Source organism: Aythya marila, assembly GCF_965140915.1.
Source record: "Aythya marila genome assembly, chromosome: 11".
Lineage (NCBI taxonomy): Eukaryota > Metazoa > Chordata > Aves > Anseriformes > Anatidae > Aythya > Aythya marila.
Genome location: NC_139052.1, coordinates 20,465,687 through 20,483,185, shown reverse-complemented (window position 1 = coordinate 20,483,185; position 17,499 = coordinate 20,465,687). Strand labels below are relative to the sequence as shown.

General features: G+C 49.7%; 2 protein-coding genes across 2 annotated transcripts; both read left to right on the top strand.

The window, feature by feature from the left end:
• The first annotated feature begins 943 nt into the window (after nucleotides 1-943).
• On the top strand, nucleotides 944-9,119 carry CLN6 (CLN6 transmembrane ER protein). The gene is made up of 7 exons (XM_082768660.1): nucleotides 944-1,081; nucleotides 2,527-2,641; nucleotides 3,272-3,370; nucleotides 5,802-5,990; nucleotides 6,102-6,157; nucleotides 7,315-7,437; nucleotides 8,451-9,119. The coding sequence occupies exons 1-7, from the start codon at nucleotides 999-1,001 to the stop codon at nucleotides 8,737-8,739; spliced, it is 954 nt and encodes a 317-aa protein (XP_082624786.1). The 5' UTR covers nucleotides 944-998; the 3' UTR covers nucleotides 8,740-9,119.
• Nucleotides 9,120-9,537: 418 nt separating this feature from the next.
• CALML4 (calmodulin like 4) lies at nucleotides 9,538-13,298 on the top strand. The gene is made up of 5 exons (XM_082769565.1): nucleotides 9,538-9,760; nucleotides 9,870-9,900; nucleotides 10,728-10,868; nucleotides 11,097-11,285; nucleotides 13,007-13,298. Exons 1-5 carry the CDS (start codon nucleotides 9,632-9,634, stop codon nucleotides 13,102-13,104), a joined length of 588 nt encoding a protein of 195 aa, XP_082625691.1. The 5' UTR covers nucleotides 9,538-9,631; the 3' UTR covers nucleotides 13,105-13,298.
• The last annotated feature ends 4,201 nt before the right edge of the window (nucleotides 13,299-17,499 follow it).

The window sequence follows — 17,499 nt, the reverse complement described above, 5'->3', positions numbered from 1 at the left end:
TAGTTTTTGTTTCTTTATCTGAGGAGCCCTGAAAGAGTTAAACATTGTGCTTCTCCCCTTCCTCTACTTTAAAAATAGCAAAGATTATCTGAGTGTGCTTTGGACGGGAAAGCGAGTAAACTGCCCGGCTTTTCCCTGTGGAACAGAGGGACAGACCGCCAAAGGGAAGGCCGTGGGCCTGGCCGATTCCCTGAGCACTGCCCCTCCGAAAAGCTGGGCTCACGGCTCCTCTCCAACACCACGGCAGCTCCTTTCTGCGCCCACCCAGCCCTGGGTGTCGTGGGTCCCTGTGGTCTGCAGGGTGTGGGTGAAAGCTGGAGCAAACACCGTGGGAGCGTTGTGAATTATTGTGCTCAGATCCAGGAAATAACAGTACTCGGGGCTTTTCCTCCACACCGCCCAGCCCCAGCACGAGGCTGCCAAGGAGGAAGAGGCAGCAGGGCGGCACTGGGCCCACACGGTGATGCGCAGCCGGGCTGCTCCCCGTTTTGGGGCTAAACCGTGGGGATTTCAGCCCCGGCGCTGATCCTTTTGGGGCAGCGCTGCGTGCAAACGCAGGACAAGTGTCAGTGTGTGTGTGCTTGGTGCTTACAGTAATAGTGTTAATAAAAACGATAAAAATACAGGAATGGAATAATAAATAAATAAATAAATAAATAAATAAATAAATAAATAAATAAATAAATAAATAAATAAATAAAGGAATGGCACCAAAAATAATAAAACGACGAGAAGAGGACTAAAGAGAATAAAAACACAAATAATGAAAAAAAAAAAAAAAGAAATTAAAATAAAATAGTGAAAAATAAAATTTCGACCCTCCAAATCGTTTCCAGGAGCGGTAACGAAGCCCCTAAAGGCCCCCCTTTTGTGTCCCCCCCCCCCCACCTCCCAAGGCCGCGCAGCCGCCGCCCGCCCCCGGCGCCGAGGCGGGGCCCGGGCGGAGCCGCTCCGAGCCGAGCCGGGCCGGGCCGGGCCGGGCCGGGCTCCCCGGGCTCATGCAGGGCTCGGCGAGGCGGAGGCCGTTCCCGGCGGCTGCCCCGGGCTCCCCGCAGCCCCCCGGGCCGCTCTACCCCGGCAGGTGAGCGGCGGGGACCGGGGGGGGGACGGGGATAGAGGCGGGGATGGGACCGGGGCTGTTTTAGGGACGCCGCAGCCCCGCACCCCAGCAGCATCCCCCCGCAGCGTGCCCCAACCCCATCCAGCAGCCTCTGGGGGATCCTGAACCCCCCCCCCCAAGCTCCCCCAGGACACCCCAGTGTTATCCTGACCCCACACCCGGGTTGGGGTCCCCCCAGCTTCATGCATCTCCCCCTTGCACCCCAAGCCGGGTTAGGGGACCCCATCTCCCCCCTGCACCCCTCTGGGATCATTATGGGCTCCCCTCCGATACCCCAGCCCCATCCAGCACCCCCATCCCAGCTCATCCTGGGCTACCTGGGCTCTTATCCAGGGTCCTGCCACCTTATCCTGGGTCCCCCCACCTTATCCTGGGTCCCCCCACGTTGTCCTGGGTCCCCCCACCTTGTCCCGGGTCCCACCGCCTTCCCCAAGATGCTGCGGTGCCCCAGGGTGTCCCACATCAATGGGGTCTCCAGCCTCGTGCAGGCTCAGCCACGGCTTGCAGAGGGAACCCCAACTTCTCAAGGCTTTGACAGCTTCTCCCCAGCTCCCTGGGGCCGTCCTGGCTCACCCAGGACATCCCAAATTTTACGGGACGCCACCACCCTGCCCACCCCTCGCTGCAGACCCCATGCTCTCATAGCACAGCTCCTGGCTGCCTGCTCCCCCTCCGCTCTCAGCACCAGGGAAGAGCCGAGGGAGCTGGAGGGCTGCTCGATGGAAAAACTTCCTTGGGCTTGGAGCAGCCCCTGCTCTGCAGAGGTAGAGGACAGAAGGATCTCCAGAGAGGAGGATGAAGGTGACAGCGCATCCTGAGCATCCCCGGGCCCCAGCACCAGTGGGCACGGATACTTTTTTAAGCGTTTGGCAGAAGTGCCCCGGGAGTTTAATTTTGCTTTGTCATGCAAAAGTTAAAAATAGGTGCACTTAATTCAGCACTTAAGCTTCTCATCCTGCCTTTATGCTCCCTTCTCAGCTGGGGAGAGCCTTCTTACTGGGATGCGCCAGCTTTTACTCGTGCTGCTTTGTCTCCTCCTCTCTTTGGAGCCTCAGCTTCGTAAATGTGCCACAGATCTCCGACCATCTGCCAGGACAGCGCAGGTTTTGGGTGGGGACGCAGACCTGGAGCCTGCTCCCTGCCTCCTCAGGGACCTGTTGCATGACCCCAGGTATTTGGGCTGTTTCCCCATCCCTTATCTGCCGCACGTCCGCAGCAGGCAGCGGCAGTGCTGCTGCACAGAGCCAGCAGGGCTCTGATACACCCAAACAGCTCACCCAAAACACTCACTCTTGACAAAAATCTTGAGGAGAGGGAGAAATAATCTTAGTGGTGCAAAACCGGAGCGATCCCCATCCAGAAAGCGGCGCTGCTGGGCTGACACTGTGACTTTTGTCCCCCTCCAGGCATGGAGCTGGCAAGAATGAGGACAACTTCAAGACCTCCCAGTTTCACCTCGATCTCTGGTTCTACTTCACGCTGCAGAACTGGGTGCTGGACTTCGGCCGTCCCATTGCTATGGTGAGCACAGCAGGCTCGCTGCTTTGCTGGCCTCACACTCATTTGGGGTGGCCCAGAACTTCCCCTGCAGAGGGGTGAGCTGATTTCTGCACCCAGGGGACACCCTGGAGGAGCTGTCCTTGAAACGAGGACCACCACGAGGTGTTGGTGGGGGGTTCCAGGCACAGGGAAGGTATCTGGATAACGCAGTTCTGCAGCGCCTGTCCCACAAATTCACATTTTCATGACATAAATATTACCTGGAGAGGTTTCTGCTGCTCTTCCCTGTACCTGGACATCCTGAGCCTGGGGCTGCTGCTGTCCAACTGGTGCATGGCAGGACAAAAGTGGTCTCTGCCCTCAGAAACGTGAGGTTGTTTTTTCCTGCTGATACCTGAACATGACAGCACCTTAGCAGAGATCCGCTGCTGTCGGATTCCCCGCTGCTTTCTCACTCCCTGGGCCACACAACGTCACCGCCTCGGCTTTTGGCAGCGCTGCAGGAGCAAGGGGTTTAAGTCCAGAGCAAAGGTCTTCTCCTTCCCTGTCCTGGAGCTGGTTACGGGGCTCCAGGTGCTTCGAAAACCAAGCACGGTAACTGGGAGCTGGGTCACGGGGATGTCCTGATGTGCCTTTTTCCCCTCTCCTCAGATAATCCTGCCTTTGGAGTGGTTTCCTCTAAACAAACCGAGTGCTGGAGATTATTTTCACATGGCTTACAACGTTATCACACCCTTTCTTCTGCTAAAGGTAAACCTCAAGGCTTTGGTGGTAACTTTAAAATATCACTAGTTGTAAAAGCAGGGCAAGTACCACTGCTTTGTAAAGGCTAAGAATTTCTTAGGAACTTACTGAACAAAGGAGAAGTTACTCACACACTCCTGCTAGTGATTGGTCCTACTGTATACTCGAGGTTTTCTACTCCAGCAAGAATTTATGATGCCAGTTAAGGACTGAAGCAGTGCCCACCTTCATACAGCTCACAGACCATCTCCCCACCTCTCTGCATGCTAGAAAAAACATTTTTAACAATTGTCCAGTAGCCAGCCATAGGCAATAGGTGAGACAAATCACGCAGTCTCTTACTTTTGTGCAGTTTGTTGGCGATGAAGCAGTAGGAGACCAGGCTGGCTGCTCTGCCTGTGTTTTATGGGCTGGAACAAACCTGCTCAGACTGGGTTCTGCACGTTCCCCTGGCAGCTCAGCCTCCTGCCTTTGACAGCAGCACAGATTCGAGGAGAAGGCTGTAGAAATTCAAGCCCAGCAGAAAGCCTTTTGCTCATTACTCCTGCTCCCTGAATATACAAAGCAAGGCACGTGGCTCGGAAACTCCAGATTCAGGAGAATTCAGAGCCCTTCACCTTGGCTGACCTAACGTGTGTCTGTGATGACGTGTGCCCACAACTTAAAAACCTTCCCAGACAGCTGGAGCTGTAGTAGATTTTCTAAATTGCTCAGTGCTTAATTACACTTGCTCTTTGACATCAGAATCATATCTTTAGCTTGACTTTATCTAGCTTCATCTGCCAGCCACCGGATCGTGCAGACCGCTTATGAGGTTAGACTCCAGTATCATTAGAAATCTTTTCATATTAAATACTTAGCAGCCAGAAGATAGGAGAAAGCAATTATAAATGTATTTTAACCTTCATTAGCTGGAAAGTAAATTATGTCCCAAGATGTAAATGCTTCTCTCTCTCTCTCCTGAGTCTGCCTGGGAGGTTTTAAACACCACTGTGGCCGGAAAGAAATACTCAGTACCTGGTCCTCTGGGGGAACCTAACGCTATGAAACTTGGTCAGACCTGTCCGAGCCTGACACAGCTGATTTCTGCAGGCTCAGTACTCTGTCAGGTTAAAACCTGCTGCCTTTGGTGCATTTCTGTTACCTGCTGTCCCCCCGAAGGACACCTCCAGCCTTCTCTCTCCATCAGAGCAGAGCTTCCCCGAGCCTTTTGTTCTCCTCCCCTCTCCCTGAATCCTCTGACGTTCACGCAGCAGTTACAGAGAAAGGGAAAGCTAAGCCTCAAAATTAATTACAAATAAGGAGCTTTTCCCTGTTTATGCAGACAAAGGGCTGCAAAGCTGCTTTGGCAGCACGGGGAGGCAGAGGATGCTCCAGCAGATGCTCGGAGAGGGGCTGGGTCCCACAGGCTGAAGCACCTTAGCGATGTATTTGGAGACCTTCCCCGCTCTGCAAGCTGAGCAGGGAGCTCCATGCGGGTTAAGCCACCCTTGTTTCTCTTCCCCAACCGGGCTTGCAAGATCTCGCCGCAGGCTCCCCGGGCTCCACGTCAGCCTCACGTGCCTGCCTCCACCCAGACCCGGGCAGACCACAAGATGGGACAGGGAGAGCTCGTCATTAAATCCGCCGCTGGTATTCCCAGGGCTGCCTCACCCACAGCCCCGGTGTGTCAGCAGGCAGAGTTTTCTTACGTAGCAGATTGGTTGAAGCCTCTTCTTTAGAGCCAAACACACGGGGAGGGTTGAGTCCAATTCCATTAGGAAGAAAATAAAAAAAAAAAACAACACCACCAATTCACCAAGAGGCCTCTGAAAGCGATCCAGCAGAGGTACAAAGGAACAAGTGTCTGTGCCGAGCGCCGTGGGAGTGCTGCTGGAGGTTCTGCTCGCCACTGGAGGGCACAGGGAGGCTTCCAAAGAGGCAAGGAGCTCTAGAAAGCAGCTGCCTTTTTGTTTCTTATTAATCATGGTTTGATCACATCTGGTGGCTGAGCTGCTTTGAGTGCTGCAGTAGAAGTGCCGGGACAGTGCTGCAGCCGAAGCCTTGGCTCAGGTGAGGGTGCTGCTTTGCAGAAAGCTTCAGCAAGGCCAAAAATGTGGTTGGTTTGTTGCAAAAAGGAAGAGGAGTGTGTACTGGAAACTGAAAACCACCCAGGCTGGTAGAAACATGTCTGAGATGTTTGTAGGGAAAGCAGCTGTGGTCAGGGAAGCGCATTCCCTTGGGGTCGGTCACACTGATCTGCCTGGGGTGGACACATCCAGGCAGGGTGCTGGCAGCTGTGGGCAGCAGCTCACCTCTGCTATGGCAGCGAAACATCTCTGCAGGTCTCAAGGTGACGTTTCCAAGCCCTTGTAAAAGTGGGAGAGGGCTGAGTTCGTCACGGCCTCGCCCCTCTCTGCTCGTGCCTCCTGACTGTTCACCATCTCTGCGCTTTCAGCTCATCGAGCGCTCCCCTAAGACCTTGCCACGCTCCATGGTGTACGTCAGCATCATCATGTTCGTCATGGGCGCGAGCATCCACCTGGTTGGGGACTCCGTAAACCATCGCCTGATTTTCAGCGGCTACCAGCACCATCTGTCTGTAAGGGAGAACCCCATCATCAAGAACCTGAAGCCGGAGACACTGGTAAAGAGGGCGTTTTAGACAAGCACTTAAAACAAGTATTAATTGCTTGTTCTCGTTTCGCGGTGCTCTGTTCCCTTTTTGCCCTTTTAAATCTGTTTCGTTGCATTGCAGATTGATTCCTTTGAGCTGCTGTACTACTATGATGAATATTTAGGTCACTCGATGTGGTAAGCAATTTCCAGCCTATCTGGTAGCCCCAGCACAATGCAAGGAAAGGCAGGCCAGGGCTCTTTGTAGGTTAATACGTAAAAAATAAAGCACAGCTGATGAGAGCCGGCTAGGGATAATATTCTCACAGCTAGTGTAATTACAGTGGCTCTCTCCCTTGGAAAATTGCCCATTCCTGCTAGGGTTTTTTTTTTCTGCCCCTGTCATTCTCACTGATATTTCGAGGATGTGCAGCTTGTTTGACAGCTGTGGGGAGCAGCAGGAGCAGCTCTGCTCTTCTCTTCCCTCAGCCACCTTTCCCAGGCCAGCTACAGTGCCAGGCTGAGGCCGCTGAAGACTTGTTGAGGGTTTTGCTCTGCTGGAGAACAGCTGAAACAGCCTGATTTTGCCCGGTCTCACTGGCCCTGTGCTTGTTCTCCTCCTCCACCACGCAGCCATTTGGTGACCCTGCGGCCAGAGGGCAGGCGCCCTTGTGTCTGCAGTGGCAGAGGCTGCTTGGCCACGCTGCTCCCGTGGTAATTCAGGGACAGATTTCACCACCACAGCAGCAGTGCTGCCCCAGGCTGGTCCTACAAGCACCGTGTGCCTGGTTCTGTGTGACTGCGTGCTGCCTCACCCCCAGTGCAAGCACACCCCGTGCTCAAGCCTCTGCAGCCCCAGAGCTCTGCCCTTTATCCGCTGCTGGTTATCCTTACACATCCCAGGCAGGGGACAGGGAGATCTCTCCCCTTTTCAGGTTGCTTTGCTGTTCCTCAGGCAGCACCAAGCAAATCCCAAAATTAAAAACAAAACTTCTAGCTTGTTCAGATCCTGGTCTGCATCCTGCTTGCCTGCCGTTCAGCTTTTGGCACATCACAGCTCACCCCACTGCCCTCACGCAACCTTCTGAGCCCACGAGGGCAACAACCACAAGTGTTGGGCTGAGCACTTGAGCCCAGCACTTGAGCTAAACAGCAAATTCTGGCCTTTCCCATGAGGGTCCCACAAGTCTTGTTACCTTCAGCAGCCCCACACCAGGCTGTTTTCAGCAGCTGTGACGCTGGTTGCAGCTTTGCAGCCACCATGGCACAGGAGGGGAGGTAAACCAGGGCTCGGCGCACCGCGGTGCCGCTTTGTGGGGTCACACCACCCACGGGAGCTCTGTCTCTGCTCACAGGTACATCCCTTTCTTTCTGATCCTGTTCATATATTTCACCGGCTGCTTCACTCCTGTTGAAGATGAGAGCAGGATGCCGGTGGCTGCCTTGCTGCTGATGGGGCCGAGCAGCCTTTATTACTGGTAAGTGGCTTCTGTCGTCTCGGAGAGGTGCGGGATGAAGGGAGCAGCACAGGAGGCTCTGCAGGGTGCTGCAGGAGCTCTCCCAGAGCAGAAGTTGCTGTAGCTCCTCCTATGCAAGCCTGGAAAAATCAAATCTCATTTCAATGGGCAGCCTGTGTAGCCTTTACCAGCTGGGAGAGCTTCAGCACAGATTTTGGGGTGATCTCCTGGTGCCCACAGCACATCCACCTGGTCTCAGGCCATTTGTGGTAACGGGGATGCTCTCACCAGTGGTACAGAGACTTTATGTAGAGCCCAGGCTGCCTGCCTGATGCTGTTACGCTGCCTCCTTGGCTTGCCCTGCGGGTCCAAATAGCCTTTTGAGAGAGGTCTTATTTATTTCTCATTTTCAGTAGCCTCATCTTCCCAAACTGTTTCCCTGATGGCAGCCAAACAACTTCCCATTCATCTTCAGAGATGATGCTCTCTCTTGCTTGTGGCTTTGCCCCCCCTGCTGAGCCTGTTCTTATACAGTAAATTAATTTTTGATAGTCAAAATCATCAGGATGATTTGGTCAGTTCCCAGTTACCCCACTGCACTTCCTTTAAATACATCAGCGTGAGTCTCTGCAATTTGTGTGCTGGTGATTTAAGACGCATTGAGTGCAGTTCCTCTCCTTCCTCCTGGCAGCCCAGCAGCTCTTCAGCAAGGTCTCTGCAAGGAGGCACCCGTTTGCTAACCCCACCTGCCCCTCCACCCACGTGGGCTCTCCCAGGAGCTGTCATCCCAAACATCTGGTTTATTCCACTCCCGATGAGTTTGCTGCCTCTCCCCCAGTTCCTGCTTTAATAAAGGAAAAATATGTAGGATACTTACTGCTAGGAGCTCTTACTGTCAACTACAAACAGCCTGGACAACTACTCGTGGAAAATGTGAATTTTAGGGCTGCCCAAGGCAGCAGCACAGCTCGGCCCACCTGGCTGCAGAGCTCAGCTCCCCACAAAGAGCACTGACGGCTCCTTTTGCTTTGCAGGTATCTCGTGACAGAGGGGCAGATCTTCATCCTCTACATCTTCACTTTCTTTGCCATGATGGCTTTGGTGATGCACCAGAAACGCAAAGGACTCGTCCTGGACAGCAATGGGCTTTTCCTCTTCTACTCGTTCATCATAACGCTGGTCCTCATTGCTGTCTGGGTGATTTGGCTGTGGAACGACAAAATCCTCAGGAAGAAGTACCCTGGCGTGATCTATATCCCCGAGCCATGGGCTTTTTACACCCTGCACATGAACAACCTCCACGCAGGAAAGGAAAGTTTCTAAGTTTTGATATTTCTGAGTGATTCAAAGGAAAAAAAAATAGTTTTTCTAATGTAGAGGCATTTCAAATAAATTCCTTGACTGACGTAGGCGCAAGGCATGTCCTGTGTTACCCAGACCCAGCTAAGGAGGGGAGGTTTCGTACGAGCCCCCAAGCACAAAGGGCTGATCCTGCAGGTCCCCTACGCCCCCCTGGTAGCATTATTTTCTGTACCCGCTCACTACTCAGGTGATGGAGCTGAGCTCCTCCAACCCCGGCTGAATCCCTGTCATGGTTTATGTCCACAAAGTCTGTATCAAACCCCGGTGTGACAGAACCCACGTGGTTAAAAAATAAAGTTAATAGCAAAACAGACTGAATAAAAACGTTTGATAAAAGCCGAGTGACTTGCCGTACTTGAAGCAGTTGTTCCCTGAGGGGAGAATCTTCATCCCAAGGACTCAAGGACCCGGTGCCTCGGGGTGTAGCAGGCTGGGAAGGATGCGGCCGTGCTGCAGCGCTCATTGAAGGCGTTATTTAGGGGCTGCCGGTGGATCCAGCAGGGCACAGCAGCACCCAGCTGAGCTGCTGGCTCAGTTTTTATTATTTTGGGACAAGACAGTGAGTTCTGCTCAGCATTTTTATACATAATCCTTGCTTTTTAATACCCTGCATGTCAACCGAGTGCCAGAAGCCTGGCACCACAAGGGGCCATAAGACACAGCGCAGCTACCCGAGCCAGGCCCCACAAGCCGGAGGCTGCTGCCTCCCCCCAAAAAAAAGGTTTTAAACCCAACCACCTCCTGCAGACCCCCCTCTGCTTCGGCATCTGGGCTCAAATCCTCCTCTCTCGGCCCCGTGTAAGAGCTCGGGGCCCTGCGGGATGCGGCCGGGCAGGGATCAGGCCCGGTAGCCATGGCAGCGGGGTATTTATTACAGCCCTGCCTCGCCACCCAGGGCTGGCGGACTTTAGCCCTTCTGACACCGAAGGCAGCAGCCGCCCGTCCCCACAGCCTGAAACACACGGAAAGACCCAAAATAATGGTGAGCGAGGGTTTGGGCTGGTACAAACCGCACCCCCCTGTGCCCCCCCTTCCAGATTTTAAAGTTGTGGTGCTGTTCTCTCCCTTTTTTCCCCCCTTTTTCGCTGCAGGCAAAATTTCTGTCGCAGGATCAAATTAATGGTAAGTACTTTTTTGTTTTTTTTTCACCTACAACCATTTCGCCTCCGATCAGAGCAAAGGGGGGTGAGGGGACAAACCCTCGCTGCCAGCCCGGGGCAGCGGGGGCTCGGGGCAAGAAATGGGGGCTGGCTGTGGGAAGCGGGCCCCTGCCTCGAGCAGGAAGGGTTTGCTACGAGAAACACGGAAGAGAGCTGGAGTAAGAGTATTACTGCAAGTATTACTGCAAAGCTGTTAAGCTGCGGCTCAGCAGCATGGGAGGGGGCAGCCGGGGCCACAGCCCCCATGGGCACCCGGCCCCCACACGGGCACCGAGGATGGGGGTGATGGGGGGGTGTGGAAGAGGCTGGTTTTGGGGTTTTGGGTTCTCCCAGCTCCTCTGCAAACCCCGCTGTGCTTTGCATTACCCCTTCCTTCACCTGGCATTTGAAGGTCCAGCTGTCCACCTGCAGGGCAGCACCGGCAGGGACCGATCCCTGCCTCCAGCTCCCCTCCAGCCCCCAGGAATGGGGAGAAAAACGCTTCCTAATGGTCCTGAACTCGGTTGCAGACCAGCCTCCGCTTTCAGACTTCCCTCATTAGATCGAAGGACCCTAATCAGCTCAGTTAGTTGTAAGCCTGGACTTTTAATTACCCTTGGCAGTATATTCTGGGTCCTTTCCCCCCTCCCTTCAACCTTCCCATCCTCTATCTCTGTGAAAGGAGACACCGGAGGCAGACACAATATCCCCGCTGGAACCCGACCAACGCCGCCCCGCAGGCAGCAGGAGCAGGGCTGCAGCTCGAGGTAACCTTACATGGCATAACGGCGAGTTTTGGTTTTTAATTAGAGTTCAAGGAATGCTTCTCCCTGTACGACAAGAAACAGAAAGGCAAGATCAAAGCCAGCGACCTGATGGCCGTGATGCGGTGCCTGGGAGCCAGCCCCACGCCAGGGGAGGTGCAGAGGCACCTTCACCTGCACAAAATCGGTGAGTGCAGGGCAGCCAAGGGAACCGAGCTGGGCTATGGCCAGAAAAAAAAAAAAATGATGAGCACATTGAAGTTAAGCTATCTGGTTCTGGCAGGGGTTTTTGGTTGGTTGGTTGGTTTTTTTTGGGAGGAGGACAGAGGAGGGTGTTAGGGCTGGGTGGGGACTGCAGCACTGAGCCCCTCGTAAAGAATCTGCTCTTTTTTCTTTTCTTTTTTTTTTTCCCCAGAGCGAAATGCTGAACTGGATTTCTCCACTTTCCTGAACATAATGTACAGGCAAACGAAGCAGGAGGAGCCCGAGAAGGAAATCCTCACGGCCTTGTCCATGATAGACAGGCAGAAGAGAGGGGTCATCACTGTCTCGGAGCTGAGGGCCAAGCTGACAAACTTGGGAGAAAAACTCTCCGAGGAAGAAGGTATTTCACCAGAGAGAGACGTAGCAGAGACGTAGTGTGTGCTCCTGAGCTGAGAAAAAGAGTCCTGCCTGTCTGAAAGCTGCTCCCCTCTGCCAAAATTGGGGCACCAGAAACCCCTACTAGCGGTTTGAGGCAGGCAAGGGGGGAGTTTTACCACGGTTTTACCAAGGTGCTGGGGTTGTGCAGCCCCCATCAAGCTCCTTGAGGGCCTTCCTCATGGTAAGGGAGATTTGGATTTCATCAGGACAAGGTCTGTCCATCCTGGTGCACTCATCAGCTGAGGCAGCCTTACGGGTGATGTGCCAGCAAGGCACAATGTTGAGCGTTTTCCTCAATTGTTTAACTGGAATAATAGTTTATGCAGCTATTTACATCTGAAAACACTTTCAGAGCTATTATGAGAGCTGAACAAACAGTGAAGACACGGAGGCATTAACCCTAATTAAAGGCATCCCAGCAAGAACCACTATTACACAGAGAAGCTTCGGGAGGCGCGGGGGGGATTTCCCATTACTCTGGGAGTAAATGTGCAGCCCATCCGCCAGCTCCTAACGCAGCACCATAGATCCCACGAAGCAAGCGATGCTTCTTCTCAACAAGAAATTCCCCCTTTGGCTTGACACGCTGAACTCCAGCTTGCTAAGCTGCCATAAATATTTGATGCCAGAGCAGACTCAATTTCATTAGCATCTGCGGCTGTTCAGTAACTACTGGCACATACCTTCATTTACAGGGCTTCCAGAAAAGCTCGCGCTTCGTTTTCCTCTAATGTACTCGTACCAAATGAGAACCGACACGTTTTTCTTCTGTGTTATTTCTCAGTGTTCTGGGAATAATTATTTCCGAATTTATGCTGTTAGAAGCATTCGATTTCCATCAGGATATTCTCTTTGAGAGGATTAGATCTGGAAGCAAGGGATCGTTCCTTACCTTCTGTGTCTGCAGCTCCCCGGAGCGCCTTGCTGGTCCCATATCCCTTTATCCATACACCGATACCTGCCTGCAAGTATTTTCTATGCATAATTCCTCATGTGCTTCTTATTTTACTGACGTTTTACTATTTTATGGGAAAATACCTCTTAGTGGTTTAGTTGTTGCAGAAAGGAACGTTTTAAGTCCAATAACTGACATCACCCCCGAGGCATTCCCAACGCCAGCCCGAGGAGCATCGCTGCTGCCAGGCGGTGACCGCAGTTACCGCTTCTCCAGGAATGGGTTTCAGCTGGAGCCACAGCCAAGAGGGGGATGCTTTGCTTTCAAACACAAAGCTGATATTAGAAGTGGCACACAAATCTACTTAAAGCCGGGCATGTAATCTACATGAGCACTTAGTTCAGCTAAACTGAATAGGAACAATTTTGTTACTCAAACCCAACAACCCGACCTACCAAGAGTGGTTATACGCTGATTTGGATTCAATCTGTGGATCTTTTCCATGGGGAAGCCTCAGGAACCGATCTTCAGCTGGTGTGACCCAGCAAGAGCTTCATTACCAGCACCACACTTCACAGGAACTCAGATGAAAATGTCTGCTCCAAATTTTTATTAAAAAGTTAGACACTGACACCAAGATCAAATCAAAATCAATTTGAGCTTAAAACTGGCTGGCACCTGCGAGTGATCCTGGAAACTCACTTTGAAAACCTCTTATTTTGAATATTGAAACATCCATTATATGTACCAAATCTGATCTTTGTATTTTCTTTTGTGCTTTCTTTCAGTTGATGACCTGCTAAAAGAGGCTAAGATTGGACCAAATGGAACAATAAGATATGAAGAATTTGCCCACGCCATTTGTATTCCTACAGTCGACTACTGAAATTCAGGAGATTTGATAAGGGCAGGACCTGAAACTTTTTTCATTTTTTCCTCCTTACTGCTTGGACTCGGGAATCAGCATTTGCCTTTAAGGATCCCCATTCTGCCTTGCGACTGCACTTACACAGGTTCCCACCCCATTTCCAGAGAAGCTCTGCTGCGAAGTGTGAGCTGATATTTAAATAAACGGGATGTAACATTTCCTTGTGTCAAATGTGTCGTGCTTAAAAAAACAACTCTTACTTCAACAAGTGCACTTACGCCCATGGTGTGCCATACAGCTTGGGATTCCCTAGAACAGGAGCAGGTTCCAGCTAACAGCAGGGACACCGTTTCCCTGTAACTGTCCCCACTATGCCCCGTTCATCTCAACACTTGGCCAAAACCTCACCTACCTTGGTGCAGAGCCTCTGGGCACCCCGAGTCCGCCCGCAGGCTGCAGCCTCCTGCCCACCGGAGCTGCTCCAGAGCTTTGGTGCTTCATAGCAGGGCAAGGGAGCAAGACCCTGGCTCGCTTTGAGTGAATACAATTAGCTTATGAAACAAGGAGTTCATTCAGGATGATTTGTTTCCAATATGCATCAAGAGCTAAATTAGAAATGATCCAGCACCGTGCTTAATACTTCTCTATTAACCAGAACAGCTGATTAACAAATCTGTTCATCTGCAGACAAAATAAAAGCTCGGATGTCCCGGGGATTGATCAGCTCAGAATCGCTTCGGATCACCCCAGAACACACCCGTATGGCAGCAGGCTGGTGCTGCCCTCTCAGGCTGGGTAAACACTACCCAAATAAAAGCAGAAAAGCTAGCAAAAGGGAACGGCACTTCACGTGTACTCACAAAACAAAGCAGCATTGTCAGAGCTGGGAGAGCCAAGCCTGAACCACTCCATGCCACAAAACATCTCCAAGCAAAGCATTCCTGCTCAAGAGGCTCCTCTGCAACTCTGAGCTCACAGAAAGCACCCTGCAAACCCCCCCCCCCTTTTTTTTTTTTTTAGAGAACACAACATAGCTGAATGCTTTTTATTACATCTAAAGATTTCTACATAAACAGGTAACATTCAATAGGTAAACCATTTTTTCCAATGCATATAATAAATATTTTCACTTGGTACTTTTATACAAACTGACATTGGTCTACTATACATTTTTAAAAGCCATTTACTGGTTTGGCATGCCGTATGGAAACTAAGAGAAAGTTTTAAGGCAATGAATGACAGATTTAAATTCATGGAATTAATGGTAATTTTAATATTCTGCTTATATACATTTTTCCCTTTGTTAATTAAAACAATTAACAGCAGCACTTTCGGGGACCACCAGCAATTTTCCCTTGTTAGAAATCTAAGCTCTGGTTAAAAGAAAAAAAAAAAAAAAACAAAAAAAAGAAAAACAGTTACACTGACGAAACAAAACCCTTTCTGAAAATATTTAAAGTGTGCTTAAAACCCTGAAATGTTGAACTGCAGCAAAGAATTAACTTCCAGCTTGTTCTCCTCCCAGTCCTTTGCTCTGCGTTAGGAGGCAGCTCCAAGACAGTCCAAGGAAAACCTATCATGCAGCCCGTCCTTGGAAGGCTTACTCAATCCTTGCCTTACTGAATCCTTGCCGTGGAGAGGGATGGGCAAGCCCAAATCGCTATCTCGCCTTTAACTGTGGACGTACCACGGTGTTTGCAATGCACGCTCTAGGTTATAGCTCAGTGTGTTCTGTTCTTCCCAAAGACACACCAATAATGCCCACGAGAGTGATTGAGAGCTGCTTCCACCCTGCTCTTGGAGCAGCAGCATTTCCCCATGCCACGTGTGGATGTACCTACACACATCAGGCATGCGTGTGCGCACCCCAAACCCTTCTAGTGAAGAATTTGAGGACACGAAGCCACCAGCCCAAGGATTACAGGAGCTTTGAAAGCTACAGCAAAGCCAGCAGTACCACGAGCCAGGCACGTGCTGGGTCACCTCGCTGCATCTTCAGTTACTGCAAACTAACAGGGATTAACCTCTGGAGATACATTTGCAGGGAACTTCGAGAACTCAGACTGAGACTTCTACCAAGTAATGTTAACTGTGGTCAGAGGCACAGAGAATTATCAACTATAAAGAACACCTTAGCATGAAATAGGAAAACTCACAAAGCATACGGGATTAATACCACAAAGGAGGACTTGGGAACACTTCTCCCCCTTCTCTGTAGAGCGATGAGGTTAGAAAATGAGTTCGCAGAGAACTGAGCAGCCTTCCTTCCCTTCGGGGGAACTTGTGAGGAAGTGGAAGACATCATCAGTTGACCTCACTTTCCAAAAACTAACACAGGCAGAAAGGTGCCAGGTTCTGTGTTACCATACGCTTGCCACGATTAATTTTATACGTGAATTAACAGGATTTTAATACCATCGTCAAAACTGACGCAAGCTGTTTTTCAGCTCACCTTGAACAATACAGGCAACGGAAACGTTGTGCAATCATCAGCAAAAGCTCTCCAGAATTTCTCTTAGGTGCTCCAGCAGCTGGGGACACGCACGCTCCCAGTTACCCGGATGGCAGTGGGGAAGGACCGGAGTTACTCCAGATTTACAAAAGGTATCATAGCAAAGCATATGCTCTGAAGTTACCAGGTTAGGATTCATGACTAAAATGTATGAGACATATTCCTAATGTAGGTTTAATCACTTCAAAATCAGACTGAGTTTAAAAAATAAGTATTTCCCATTTTCTATCCTTTTATTTATTTTTTAACTGACATTTAATAAATTATAAAACTGGTGTATGGTGAAATATATATATATATATCAGCCAGATATGTATGAAATACACATGCATGGGAAAAACTATTTAACTCACTTTTAACTCACACACACAGATCTATAAATACATATATACACACACATATACATATAAACACAAACATTTGTTTTCAAAATTCAAGTCAACTATTTAGTGGCAGAGGGATGCTGTAAAAACACTAAAAACAATTTTGATGCCACATAATCATGTGAACCTTTCAAATAACCATACAACTGATCATACAGCAATACCTAATGCTACTTGGATTAAAGTTTTTTTTCTTTTTTTTTTTCTTTTTTTCTTTTTTTTTCTTTTTTAAGTAATGCAAGATTTTGAGACAACTTCATAGGCAAAAGGTGGCCCTTGTCAATGCTCAAAGCAACTAGCTGCAGTTTTGGACATTAAAAATTCAGACAACAATCTGCTATTTTTAGTATTCCTTACTCTCTTTCCTGATAAACTTGTTACCTGCACTTTCAACCAGTTAAAAAAATATTTTTCACACCAGAGGAAATATTTACTCTCTCTGACGTGGACTTTGGGACGCAAGAGAATCACCTCCTTCCCTCCCCCCACTCTTACTTTAAAGAATCTCCTGAAAAACTGCATTCCAGCTATTTACACATTTCTCTCTGTAACAAGAATGGATCAGCCCAAATGATCCACCAGTTCTTAAAAAAAAGATTTTCCTATGTCATGCACAACCTAAAAAAAAAAAAAAAAAAAACAGAAAAGAAACCAGGAAGTAAGTGTGGCTCAAAAAGTTCAACATAAACATACTGAAAAACTGGGAAATCAGTAATTGCAAGTCCAAAAAGAGAAAACTGAATATGAAACCCGCTACCCTAAGAGACTTCAATAGGCAGAAATTCATTTAAGTGCAGGGTAGGGCATTTGGGATTAGTTTTTGGTTTAGCAGACTCGCATTGGACATGTAGTATCAACGTAATTTTGATGAATGTGAAATCAAGAGACAGTGTACCAAAACCATTACCAGCTGCACAAACCATGCAATAGCGCGTTGGTATTTGTATTTTCTTCCTTTTGTTGAAAAGTTCGCTTTTAAGCAGGAATTTGATCTACGGCAGCTAAAAGTAGGTTTTCCCAGACAGAACGAGATAGGCCTCGCTTCAGTAGGCCGCTTATACACGCATGGCTAACTGGAAAGCACAAGCAGTTCCACAAAGTTAAAACTGACACATGCTTAATATTTTGATTAGGATTTTCAGTTATTTTCAAAGGATTTCATAGCAAGTTATTAGAAACAAAAACCTACAGTCAAATATGTCGATGCTTTTAGTCGGGGCTAGATTCTATAAAAAAATTCTGTCTTGTCCCACATAAGCACAGCCAAGTAATTTCTCAGCCTAAGATTTTATTGAGTCTGGCCCTCAAGAATAATTGGTGCACTAATGAGCTTGCAACATGCCTGATTGAAGCATGGAGTTCCAAAAAAATGTCATCTGAACAGAGGGTCACACAGAACCAGAAGTGACAAAACACAGTCCTGAAAGGCTGTCCTGCAAACAGAGGGAATGGTATGGAACAGTCTGGGTAGGGTTTATTCCACTTCAAGCATAATAAAATTCTGCACGAAAAATGAGA

Excerpts from the sequence above, each read along its gene's own strand:
- CLN6 (XM_082768660.1), top strand. The coding sequence starts at position 999 with ATGCAGGGCTCGGCGAGGCGGAGGCCGTTCCCGGCGGCTGCCCCGGGC. Across the intron at positions 2,642-3,271 it reads TCGGCCGTCCCATTGCTATG|ATAATCCTGCCTTTGGAGTG; the intron begins GTGAGCACAGCA and ends CCCTCTCCTCAG. Across the intron at positions 6,158-7,314 it reads TATTTAGGTCACTCGATGTG|GTACATCCCTTTCTTTCTGA; the intron begins GTAAGCAATTTC and ends CTCTGCTCACAG.
- CALML4 (XM_082769565.1), top strand. The coding sequence starts at position 9,632 with ATGGCAGCGGGGTATTTATTACAGCCCTGCCTCGCCACCCAGGGCTGG. Across the intron at positions 9,761-9,869 it reads CGGAAAGACCCAAAATAATG|GCAAAATTTCTGTCGCAGGA; the intron begins GTGAGCGAGGGT and ends TTTTCGCTGCAG. Across the intron at positions 9,901-10,727 it reads GTCGCAGGATCAAATTAATG|AGTTCAAGGAATGCTTCTCC; the intron begins GTAAGTACTTTT and ends GTTTTTAATTAG.